Below are 13,516 nucleotides of genomic sequence, written 5' to 3'. Positions count from 1 at the left end.
CCAAAATTAATTACCCAAGTTACGTTTGAACAATACAACAATATAACAATATAATATTTGGTACACTGTACATGATTGAAATATTTGGTCCTACATATATTTTACATAAATTAAAAACTTTACGTAAAAAAATTGCAAAATCTAAAACTAAAACATTCAGAAAAAAAAAAACTAACAAAAGACTAAATTACATTACACTTTAATTACATTACATTAAATATAGCACAAATTATATTAAATGTAGAATAAATAAGGCATGAAAAGATACAACTACTAATATTATTTATATTCTCTAAGCTACAAATTAGTGCAATACATTGATAGTACCTATTGATGCCTAAGTTTAGATATTTCCTACATTCCCTATAAATAAAATTAGTAAAATAAAAGTGATTTGAAAAACATAATAGTAAATATTTAATTATTATTCAAGTGCATAACAATGAATATTGTTTTATTATCTGGCAAATCATTTTGATGTGATTCCACTAGCCATATGGAGAATGATTCTTGACATTCTTAGGAATCACCTTGAGTTGGACATTATAGAGGCACTTTTCTTAGAGTTGGATCATTTGTTCTAAGACAAGAACTCACCAAAAACTAGTACCAAATCCCAAACTCATTTGGATGAACCAATTTTAGTCAAATTGAACCGAACAAAAGAGTAAGAAAAGCAAATGAACAAGATGAATGGACTGAAATATAAAACTGCCGAACCAAAACTCATAAAAAACAGCAAGAACACCAAACCAAAACTCAAGAACACAAGCTAAGAAAAACAATAGAAAGAGAAGAAAGGAAGGAGAAGAGAGTGCTCATGAAGATGGAAGAATGTTGGATGATCTCGCCACTAGAAGTGTGGAATGCTCCTAGATAAGAGTGATGCCGCCACTTGAGGACTCCATTGATCCATCAAGATAAGACTAGAGAAGAAGGCTCTAAAAGCTCTCCAAAGGTCACTCAAAATTTGAGTAGAGTTGATGGAGATCAAGCTCAAGAGAACATAGAGGCCACTCATCAAGCTCAAGAAGAGGTGGAGGTACAAATGGAGGACGCCCATGGAGGTCAAAGTCCACCTCAAAGGATTACAAGAAGCATGTTCAAAGCTTTGGGAGCTAGAGGACATTTATTTTCTCTTTTTGTAGTTTCTTTAGTTGAAGGTGCTTAGAGGGAAACTTTAGAAACCTCTTTTGTTATAGCATCTTTTAGGCTTTAGTTAGGAGCTTTAGGGGGGTGTATTAGTAGATAGGTGTAGGAGTAGAATAGGGGGTGCCAAAGTGAAGGAAAGGATCGCACCTTCCTTGCTTTGCAAATAGGCGCCGGTTCTAGTTTGATTTGGAGGGAATTTTGAATTGTTTTAGCTTTCATTTTTCAGCACCTTAGGCTATAAATAGAGGTGCCTTCCTTGTAAAATTCAGATTTGAATTTATCTAAAGAAACTATACTCAAAATTGGAGTGAGCATTTGGAGAGCTTTTGAGCCTTCTACTCTAGTCTTATCTTGAAGGACCATGGTTTCCTCAAGTGGCGGCTTGCACACTCATCTAGGAGCATCCATACTTCTAGTGGCGTGATCATCCAACCATTCTTCCATCTTCATGAGCATTCTCTTCTCCTTACTTTCTTCTTCTTCAATTGTTTATGTTGCCTTTTGTTTTGAGTTGTTTTTAGTTTCGGTTCTTCCAATTTCCAGCACCTATATTCTGTTTTGTTTCTTAATTCTGTTCAGTACAATTGATTTTGGTTTAATTCTGTTCGGTCTTTTCTTTTTAAATTCCTTTTTTGATTCAATTTGACAATATTTGGTTCATCCAAATGAGTTTGGGATTTGGTACTTGTTATTGGTGAGTTCTTGACTTAGAACCATGATCCAACTCTAAGAAAAGTGCCTCTATATTTTCCAGCTCAAGGTGATTCCTAAAAATGTCAAGAATCTTGTTCTATGTGGCTATTGGAATCACATCAAGAGTTTTCTTAGATTAATTCCAATCTGAATTTTACAAAGGAAGCACCTCTATTTATAGCCTAAGGTGCTGAAAAATAGGTGGGAAATTTCAAATAAACTCATTTGAAATTCCCACCAAAAACAAGTCACATGGGAGGTGTGACCTTTTTCTACTATGACACCTCCCAAAAACTACACCTACACCACTCTCCTAAGTCACATGGACAATGTGACTTTATTTTACATTTTCACACACCTTTATTTAATAACCACACATCCTAAAACTATACAAGAGTATTTCAAAGCTTGGCCTTGCCCCTCATGGGATGGACTTGGGCTGTTTGGGCTTTGGCCTTCTTGGGCTTGGGCTTGGGCTTTGGGCTTGGGCCTCATCTTTATTTTATGTCTTCTTTTAATTTTGAGAAGACTAGAAGGAAGAACTTCAAATGTGAGGGTGGATGTCCTCTTCCTCCATTAATAAAAGCCTCCTTTATTTGATTCTCATCACATTTAGTATTATAACATATGAATTATGCCAACACATTACAAAAGTTGTCAGATAATGAAAAGACCAAAAAAATGAAACAAATATTTTCCACATGTAGAAATGTCATCCTTATACTGCACAAAAAAAAATAACTATTCGTGTCTGGGTCTACAATAACAACTTCATTATTACCCATTACTGAACGCATTTGGCAAATGACCTACGAAAAAACATAAACAATCAATAATTATAATCAAAATTACACAACCCTGATGACTTCCTGCAATAGAGTTCACTGGTCCTTAGATATTACAAAATAAACAAAGTATCTAAATAGAATAAACAAAATCAGATAATACTTCCTTTTTTATCTTAATATTTCTTTTGAAAATTTTCAAAGGAAGATTATCCTCTTCTAGCTGCAACATGGGTAGTGATTCTCTTTCAAGTGGTGTCATAGTTAAACTATCATTCCCAAGATCACTAGTTTGTGATCCAAAATTGGTACATTAAGTGGAAAACTTTGTTACAAATCCTGTTAGACAAAAAAAAATTATTTTACATCCTAAATAAGTTAGAATAAACTACTTTGTCGTCAAAGGTCATTTACCTCTATAATTTTCACACAAGTATCATCATTGAAAAGATTGGAAGATTGTTGGTCTGAATAAATAATTAAATTAAAGTAAATAATTTGTGAATATCTATTCTAAAGTAGTTATAAATATTATTTTGTTCCACACTTGACCTTATCATGACTTTCAAAAATTTTAGCACATGACTTGTTGAGCAGCGAGTTTGCTTCCCTGTCGAAAAGAATAAAGGTGTTTGAATTTGTTCATCAATGACACGAAGTTTAATCTTATACCTGAAATACATAAAGATAATTTAGATTTTTACATTAGAATTCATATCTTACAACAACAATACTACAAACAAAGCTAATTTTTAAAAAAATAAGTACTACCTAAGGGAAACCTTCATTACATGTGTGTTACATTTTTCACAAAAACATTATCTTTGAGTCTGGGTGGACTACCTTATTACACACGCAGACAATGTACCACCAGTCATCATAATCATCAACGTGCTTGATAGTACCCAAAACTATATAGGTGTTTACCTGTAACAATTGTTATCTATTAACAAAGATATCCCTACGTCTATATAAAATATATGACAATACTCTTCATAGTATTACCTCTTTGCTGTCCTTAAGGCCTTGTAACGTGTTCCTAGGAGTGACCTGAAGGTAGTCATCCTTTAAATTGTGTTTAGAAGATTCAAAAAGTTGGCTGAGTCCTAGAGATTGTGAATCACTACTTGAACACATCATATACAATACGAATATAGGTATAAGTTTTATCTAAAATATTAAATAACACCATGTTTTACATTTATAAATATCATGTGGGTGAAGAGACAACCTTTTTTCAGAGCAAGTGCGACTTCAGTATTCAGATTATATTTTACCTTGGTATAATCAATGCAATTCTGGACATAAACATTTTCTAAATATACAAAAGAATAAAAACATAATATTAACAATGAAGCCGAAATAATGACATTGTTTACATTGAGAAATCAATATAAAATATCAATAATTTACTTTGTATACTTTGAAAAACTTTCACTTTTGCAAATTCAATACTTACAACAACATTTTGTACTCCACCAGATGAGAGAAATGCATTTAACTCATCCACGTAGTTTCCAAAAAGGGTGCATTCAGTACGAAACCTATTTACAAAATACATATTCATTACACAGTATTTAAAACCAATTCGTAGTATTAAAATTTAAAAGTAAATAGAAGAATTACCCATCACACTCTAAGCAGATGATATTTAGTTTTGTCTTCCTTCCATCCTTTTGCAACTCTTTTTCAGTTCTAACTCCTGTGACCACTCCTATAATATCTACTTGAAAGCAAAAATCATAATAATGAATGAAATAATTATATAAATGTAGTTAGTTGAATGTGAATGTTAACTTAAATTTTGGACATACTTAGTAAGTAATCAATTTCAAAACCAGAAGCATAAATGACAGAAAGAGGTATGTATTTTGGACTACATTTTGGTACCAGTTAAGCATCAACTGAAGTTATCTTTGTTCCAAACTGAAAATTGATTTTATAAGGGTGGTGTGTTCTGTAAGAGCCACCATTTGATGCAACAATGAATGATTGGAAAGAATACACACTGCCATCAACAATCTCACTTTGAAATTTATAGATCAAGGTCCTCCTGATTGATCCATGTATTCTGACTCCCTGGAAGAGAATACAAAGGAAACCATGATTAAAGTACAAAACATAAACATGTAAGGATGAGTCAAGTACAAAAAAAAAAAAAATGTAACCGAACAAAGTAGTGCCAATGAATATAATATTACCTATTTGTCTTACAAAGTCAACTCTATTGAAAACGGAATTTCGGATTTAGCAAGATTAGTAACAAACCACAAATGTATAACTCTAACAACAATTCTCCAGTTCTCTTTTGTAGGACTAACATTGTTAAAAGAATGTATTTGTTTATGAACTTGCAATGTAGACATATTGTTTGTATGGGGAAGCAAAATGTGAATACAACCACAAAAGAACACAAAATACCAAAAAGTAACAAATACCAGACACTAACAAACACCAAACAGAAACACAAAACTAAGGAATTAGCTCACATCTATCAACATATAAATACTACAATATTTAATATTTAATATTTTGACAATGAAAATAAATAAAGAAACATCCACAATTTCAGAGTCTCAAATTTAAAATATTTTTCACAGTGCAGGTGATTAGTATGCAGAGTATGTTTTAACCAAAATGGTATACTTGATCGCTTTGAGATTCATGAAAGCACTTTTGAAGGATTTTAACACATTTTGAACAAAGTTGAAATTTTAAAACCTAGAAAATATTGTTTGACAGGCATAAGCGTCTAGAAAATAATGCTAATGGAATCAGAACCATGTGTTAGTGTTGACATAAGTATTTTTTGTTTTGTTCTAGCATATTTTGGGCAACGTTCAAAGTCAACTTTGTATTCGTCTCCGTTGAATTTAATACTCTTTTGTAGTCACAACATATTTTCCAATTTCACATAAAATACACAAAATAGTTACTAAATAATCGAAGCAATTACTCTCAAGAAAAAACGTGAAAAAATAACATAACAGGATAATTAAAATGTTAAACCAAATTAGGTCAACAATGGAAACTTGACATACAATTTTGGGAAGATAAAAAATTTGAAACTTTTTCATTGAAAATACCCTACATTTACCCTCCTCGACTTCGAGTGCAATATATGTAATCTTTGTTGTTCATAAGTTTTCTATTATCAATAAAAAAAACCGTTTCATATGTGAGTGGCTTCAAATATAGTAAGTTTCTTGTTTTTGGATTGCCGAAAAGTTGGCAACAATTTATTAACACGCTTTTAGCAATGTGAAAGCGAAGAACCTACAACATAGGGTTTCAAAGCTGACAATGATTACACACGACGTCTGTAACTTTACAGATTTGTAACCTTTTTTTAACACAATTAGAGTTATCTTGAAAGCAAATCTTGGCTTCAAAATATGAGACTTGAACAACGAAGAAGATTCAAGATCAAAAGTAAGCAACATAATTAAAAAATGCTACCTTTGCTTACCTTTTTTCTAAAGTAGGAAAGAATGCTTTTAGCCTCCATTATAACTTCATTCGTTACTAAATGAAACAATCTTGAATAACACTATTTTGGTCATTGGTCTCTCTATAATTAAAAAAAATAGAAGGAAATACATAAATAAACAATGAAATGAAAAAAATTAAGTAAAGTACAAACAATTACACAAAAACAAAACCAAACAGTTGTAGAACAATTACATAGTAAAACTCTGCCAAAAATATATTATTAGATGTAGAGAGGTATTAATAAAGTTCTTTGCATTGAGGGACTGTAGTGCAATATGTTGAGTTACATTCCTGTTGTTCTCGGAATGCATTTACTTATAAAAGAACAACGTGCAACAAAAGAATGGAAAATAACAATTTAGTATACATAATAGATAATATGAATGTACGTTTCTTGACCGAAATAGGATTATAGGGTTTAACACGTCATATTGTGGTAACACATGAGTAATAATTATAACTAAATGCAAAATATTGTGTACATATTGGATAAAGTGTTAACAACATATTTAAAAGTATATATTGGAATCATGCAAATAAAATTTAACTCCGTGTGTATTCTTATAATGCAAATAAATAATGAATGAAATAAAACTACGTATAATTGACAATAAGCTTAAATAAAATAAAAGACCCAACATCTAAGGAAAAAAAACTGAATCTAAAATAAAAAGTGAATGTAAACAAAATTTAAAAAAGCATGCATATGGAATGTGTAATCGTAAAATGAACACAACAATATATGAGATAAAATTTATAAATTATTATTTTACATACATTTTATTTTTTGTTCTATGTACTGGCTCGTACTAAACGTTTAGCACATTTAAAATTATGCCAACATATTGAAAAAAATCAGATTGTAAAAAGAATGATGAGTATGCATAATGAATGAATGATGAATAGATACTATTAAGCACAATATTGTTAAATTAAATAAAAAGGAAAAGTACCATTGTCCTTGTTTCCCAAAAAAAAACATTTTGCCAAAATAAATTGACAAAAAAGAAACTATTCACAGCAGTAACAAAACCCTCATATCGGTAAGGGCCTTCTCACTGTAAGTCTCGAAGATTAATTTGTCACCTTCCCGAAATGTATGGAAATCACAAAATTGTATCTGACAGAGACCCCTTGTTCGTCAGTACTTTTTGGAGACAATTGTTCACAGCATAAGACAATACATTAAAATTCAGTTCACCATATCATCTACAAACGGATGGCCAAGTGGAAGTGCTTAACCGAGGATTCAAAGTTTACCTGAGGTGTTTTGTGAGAATCCAACCTCGTAAGTGGTATCAATATCTTCATTGGCATAACTATGGCACAATACCACCCACCATTCGGCGATAGGGACCTCCCTGTTCCACACTTTGTATGGTCGGCTGGGACCCACATGTAGACGCAACCATCCCCGATATACTGTCACATCACACCATCATCCTTCGCGAACTCAAGGAAAACTTACGATGGACACACTAACACATGTGTGACCAAGCGAACCACCACCGCGATGACCGCAAATTCAACTCTGGCGATTAGGTCTGGGTGTGCCTCCAACCCTACTGGCAACACTTCATGGAGCATCGTTCGAACCAAAAGTTGGGTCTGCGTTTTTTCGGACCATACCAAGTCCTCTGCCATATCAGTGTCGTTGCGTACTAGCTCCAACTATCGTCGATGTTCTGGTTCACTCTGTCTTACACGTCTCACTCCTTCCTCCATTCAAAGGGTCTCGCAATGTCTCTGAACTCCTATCCTCAAAAACAACACACTCCCTCTCTTTGCAAAACACATAACTCAACCCAACACCAAACACCTAACTATTTGAATGCAATACAACCACACCACGTAATCCGCGCTTAGAGTGTGGCAACTCCCAAGACCTCGAGCCCAGCGAAGTCGTGTTTCAGAAAACTCCACTCACACCTAACCCTAATTCCAAAATGGCACATCCCCCACCAAAACCTTACTCTCAAACGATGTCTCCCCCACCCAACCTTAATACTCCAACGACTCCTCCCACCCTTAAACCTAATAACCAGTCTATTATCACCTTTGCAGCCCACGTAAACAATATACCCCCTTTCCCAAAATGTCACCCCACCTCCTAATTAACCATAATACTCCTATGACCCATGACTGGTTACACTCCTACACTTAAACCTAATAATTAGCCCAATATCATCCATGCAACCCAAATAAACAATACATCCCCATTTTCCTCCAACGTCACCCCACCAACTAAACCTAATACTCAAGCCGCCCAACTCTAACCCACTCACACACCTACAGCTCAATTACCTTATATAACCCCTTTTTCCACGAATTCAACCACACCAAACATGCCCACAACCCAACAAGTCCCAAAGGCACAATTGAATCCAATATTCCACTTTGAGGACAAAGTGTCTTTCAGAGTGGAGAGTATTGTTACACCCTGACCCAACATTAGCACAAGACCCATCATACAACCTAATTGGATGAAGGACTTTGTAGTAGGATAGGTGCAAAGACATTTTATTGTTCTGTCATGTTGTGTTTTCCTTTTATTAATGTTTACTGTTATGTTATGTAGCACAGATACTGATACGGACACTGATACGACACGGGCACGGACACAAAGATATGTGTAATATCTAAAATATAGGACACGGGGACACGAATATATATATTATATAATTATGAATTATATAAATTGTCAATAAAATTTATGGGCACAAGTATGTTCCATATTATTTTTTAGAGCAGAAAAATGTTTTTCATGACTGGTTTAAAAGGATTTGTTTCTTATTTTTATAATCATAATAAAAATTTATACAATAAGTTTGAGTTTTTAGAAAATTAATGTATTTTTTCTTTTTAAAATTATGTTAGAACCGTACTAGAATTGTCAGAAATCCAACAAATACTTTTTGAATTGGACACTTCACGGATACGTGTCTTACAAGTGTCATACGAGTGTCGGTATCGGATATGAGTATCTGACACCGACACGTCATTTAAGAGAAGTGTATATGATGTTTTATCTTTTAAGTTTGTAAGGTTACACTATCCACTTATACTCTTTTAAAGGTACTATCAATTATGAAAAAGGGAAAAAAATGATAATCATAGTTTTAGTATTAGGTGTAGAAAAACCTACCATTTGATTTGATGTGTGAGGCTAATGGAATTTATAAAGGTGCACTGCAATAGTCTATAAAAATAAAAGTGGGTGAACGTGTGATATTTACGTGCGAAAAGTGAGTGAGTGGTTTAGTTATGCCGCGGGTGAGTGGGAGGAGGGAAAAACCGTGTGTCAGATGTGGGTGCCTTCGGTGTGTACGCAGCCTTTTGTAGGAGAGTAGTGGGAGGATGAGAAAAGAAACAAAAAGAATATACTGTGTGGGAGTGGCGTGTGTGAAGAAAAAAGGATGAGAGACAAAAGGTTAGGGGTGCGAAAAGTGATAATGCGGGTGAAGAGGAAAAATTAATATGGGCTTGGATGCCCTAAGTTAAAGTGGGTAGGAAAACAGTGAAGGTTGGTAAAGAGGTGCACTCAGTAAGAATGGGGGTATGAGAGGGAAAATACTGAAGGTAGGTTGAGGTTAAAAGGGAAAGTGAAGAAATAGGGGTGAGAAGAAAGGAAATTTGGTGGTCCAAAAAGCAAAATATTTTTAATTAAGAAGATTTTTTTTTCTTTCTCTTCTCTTTTTATTTCTTTTTGACCGTTTTTATCATTTTATAATTTTTTTTACTTTTTTATTTTTGTCTTATTTTTATTTAAATTTTTTTTTTATTTTCTTTCACAAATTTTGGTTAGTGTAAATTTTAATTAGCCGGACAAAATCTGGTGTTGAATATTAATATTGGTTCAGAAATTTAGTAAATCATATTTTATGGATTTTTTTACTTATATATATATTTATAAGATTCAAACATGCATAGCTTAAGAAACTGGTTATAGAACTACTAAGATCATATGATAACTTTTTTTTAAAGAAAATTACCAGCATATATAAATTTTATTGGATTTCTTAATTTTTTTTTATAAATTTTCAATGAATTCTAAGAAACTAATTACCTTAGCTGATTACAAAATATTTTTTTCATTAAATCATAAAAGATTCATAAACTAAATGTTTTTAAATTTAATTTGAAATATATTAAAAACTAATGCCCTAAAACATGATAAAGAAAAGTAAAATGAGTGAAATAGCATTCACCTTCTTGAAGGATATGAGTGTTATGTAATTAAGAAGATTGCAATGATGCTTAGTTTTTTAAAACCTTTATCGTTAATAAGTTACTTCTTTTCTTAGTAATTATGTTAAACCTTATTTACTTTCTCACTTAATGGCTAGTCACTTTTATTTTATTTAATTAAAAATGACAAAAAAATTGAATTTATTTGTCCTTAAAAAATATAAATAAATAAAAATTCAAATGTTCAACTTACACAAATCGTCAATAAAGCCAAATTTCCATTAATAAATGGATAGTACAAATGCACAAATCATTCACTAATGCTTTGATTATATTAGAAAAGGAATGAAAAGGAAAGAAAGGAAAAAGAGACTATAAAGTGAAATTGTTTAGATTAAGTGGATTTAATAAAAAGTTAGTAATAAAAATGATTGATGTAATTTAAAAATATATAAAAATAATTATATTATATAATAAATTACTAATATATATTTGTTGTATTTTATTAAAAATAAATATAAATTAAATTTAAATAATAAATATTTATGAAGTGATTAGTTTATGTAATTTAAAAAATATTCAAAGAAAATGTGAGTGCGTAGGGACGAAAATAATAACTTCAACCATTTTAAGTTTTGGGTGATTTTAACCTAGATGAAAACGCATGTCAACTAAGAGTGATAAAAATGTGTCAACGTGATATTTGAATTGATGATATGGACATGACTTAAAAAAAGTTATTAACAGGAAGAATAACTTGTTAGAACAAACCAAAAACTTTAGGAACCAAAATATCACTAAAATTCTTTGAAGAATCATTTAGACATCATTCATATTTTCATCTTTCACTTGATAAAAAAATTATTATAAATATTTCGATACATTTAATAGTCTCACATCGTTTAAGAATTAAGATCGATAATAATTTAAATATATATTTCTTCTTTAATCCTCTGAGACATCTTTAAAAAACAAAACCGTGAGAGAGTTCTGATCTCAAGGAACTTGAGATAGTGAACTTGTTGTGATTAACCCCTGTGATACTATTTGGTGAAAATAATAGATGTTGACTAAGAAAAGTGTAACTAGTGTCAAACTAAGAAAATAAAACTAACCCAATGTTTGAGCGGGAAACAAGTCAATAAGTTTTTAAAATAATAAATATTTAATAAATTAGAATCAATTTCCACTTATGAGAATACATGATTATGAGAGAACATTTATGGCAACGTTTGAAACAAACATAGTAAAAGGGAGAGAAATAGTAAAAATAAGAATCTACATGTATATATAAAGTTAATTGTACTGGACAGAGCGCTCAGGGCACATTGCTCGATGGTAGGGTCTCGGTGCATGGTATAGGCAGGTCAGCTCAGTTGTTGGGCCAGCGAAGTGAGCCATGTGATTGGGCTCAGTTTGGTTGATAAACTCGTTGTGGCATAATTAAGATAACCTTTTTATACATTATTTTAAGGCTACTAACCTAGTGGTACGTATAGTACATGTGGTGCCTATGTCAAGTAAATGTTTCTTTTAACTTAAGTATGTGTGTTCTAAGGCACATAGCGATTAAGTTGCATTCGTGATAAAAGATAACGTTGCACCATGAGTAGGGTGCCCACGTAAGCAGAATATTCCCCTGATGTTGGCGCATAAGTTGGTGCCTTGTTGGCAGGTTGTTGTTATGTAATTATTTTATTCTCTCCTTAGAGATAAGATTCCTTTCTGTTGCATCACCTTGAGAGAAGGCACCCCTAAACAAAATATTTTCCTATTGAGTATGCTTTCAGTTGAGACTAGATTCTCATGAGAGAAAGTTGTTACAAGAGATAAGCTATAAAAGGAACTTGAGACCCTAGGTAAAGGTACGTTATTTCTAAGACTGAAACTGGATACTTCTTAAATTCTAGTAAGTCCTTGCTAACTTGATCGTCAAAGTGTAATCAACAGGTAGGGCCCCCTCTGTTTCAACGGAGCCACATTCAAGAGCAACAAGAGATAAAACAGATTTCAGAAGAGACAAACGGAGCTAGAGCTTTTCGCTAGAGTCAACAGGCAAGAACATTTGGCGCCCACCATGGGTCCCGATAAAACCTAATCCCATCAACATTTGTGTTTGAATTTTCTGACGTAATGAGGAACACGATGCAAGGTCCATTGGGATCTGAAGGGAACGATGCCCCAACCCTACAAAAACTTATGAATACCGTGAAAGCTCTCCAAGAGGCCAATGAGCAGTACAAGTAAGAGCAGGAGCGGATCCATCGAGAAGCCAGAGCCGAGCACGAAAGGCTAATGGCAGAAGTAGTGGCGGAGGCATGGCCGAAGCTAAAGTTGAACAAGAAAAGCTCATTGCGGAAGCTTGAGCTGAGCAACTACTCAGACAAGATCAGTTGATGGTGGAGATGGATGCTTCACGAGCAAACAATGAGGAACTGCACAAGGCCAACGAGGAATTGCGCAAGAATTTACAACAACTGGATCAACACTCTATAGTGGAGCGAGGCCCGAGTGCACAACCAAGAGCTCGTCCCAAGCCATTCACACAGGCGATCATGGATGCTCTCGTGCCGGTGAGCTACATAACACCTAAGATCATTTTAACGGGAGTAGAGGACCCTGAAAGCCATCTTACGGCGTTCAATGCCAATATGATTATTTTGGGAGGATGTTGATATTTCTCTCGGCAATTGTACCGAATCAACTGTAATATAGTACTCTTTAAAGTACGAATGTCGAACCCACAGAGAACAATTCTAATTAAGATAATCTGTTATAAAACTCATTAAGTATAGAAAATAATTTTGAGACTTTGTTCATAACCAAATTAAAGATTTCACAAATAACTCGAAGAGTTAGGGTTTGATTCAACCAAAACCAAAACTAACTTATCAAATATAGAGAAAGATACTTGAGATTGAATTGCGTCTATCTCAATCATTTGTATTTTGAATAATACAATATATAATAATCAAAACTACTTATTCCTGATGCTTAATTTAAAGTCATTCACCTTGATTCCTCACAGATGAAATTCATAAGATAATTTCTCAAACACTGATTCCTCAGATATTTAACAAATTATCCTGCTTTAGGAACAGAATTATAATGCAATCAATAACCTGGAATCTATTCCTAGCATTACAAGTTATCAAGTATTTTCGTCTATTTCAGATCCTTAAAGGTACTTTCCAGTTAAATTTAAG

The 13,516-nt window shown here is 32.8% G+C and overlaps 1 protein-coding gene across 1 annotated transcript; it reads right to left on the bottom strand.

Annotated features, from left to right (window-relative positions):
* Positions 1–3,296: 3,296 nt before the first annotated feature.
* Positions 3,297–12,663, bottom strand: LOC150024242 (uncharacterized). The gene is made up of 8 exons (XM_090296072.1): positions 12,518–12,663; positions 4,445–4,506; positions 4,257–4,353; positions 4,053–4,174; positions 3,908–3,945; positions 3,636–3,800; positions 3,474–3,557; positions 3,297–3,302 (listed from the first exon to the last, which is right to left on the bottom strand). Exons 1-8 carry the CDS (start codon positions 12,661–12,663, stop codon positions 3,297–3,299), a joined length of 720 nt encoding a protein of 239 aa, XP_090152198.1.
* Between the last annotated feature and the right edge of the window lie 853 nt (positions 12,664–13,516).

The sequence above is a fragment of the Phaseolus vulgaris genome, chromosome 10 (genome assembly GCF_051622355.1).
Source record: "Phaseolus vulgaris cultivar YP4 chromosome 10, ASM5162235v1, whole genome shotgun sequence".
NCBI classification, from domain to species: domain Eukaryota; kingdom Viridiplantae; phylum Streptophyta; class Magnoliopsida; order Fabales; family Fabaceae; genus Phaseolus; species Phaseolus vulgaris.
The sequence above is the reverse complement of the archived record's forward strand: the minus strand, read 5'-3'. Positions and strand labels throughout refer to the sequence as shown.

Excerpts from the sequence above, each read along its gene's own strand:
- LOC150024242 (XM_090296072.1), bottom strand. The coding sequence starts at position 12,663 with ATGAGCTTTTCTTGTTCAACTTTAGCTTCGGCCATGCCTCCGCCACTA. Across the intron at positions 4,175-4,256 it reads ATCTGCTTAGAGTGTGATGG|GTTTCGTACTGAATGCACCC; the intron begins GTAATTCTTCTA and ends TTTTGTAAATAG. Across the intron at positions 3,801-3,907 it reads ATTGCATTGATTATACCAAG|ATAAAACTTATACCTATATT; the intron begins GTAAAATATAAT and ends TTAATATTTTAG.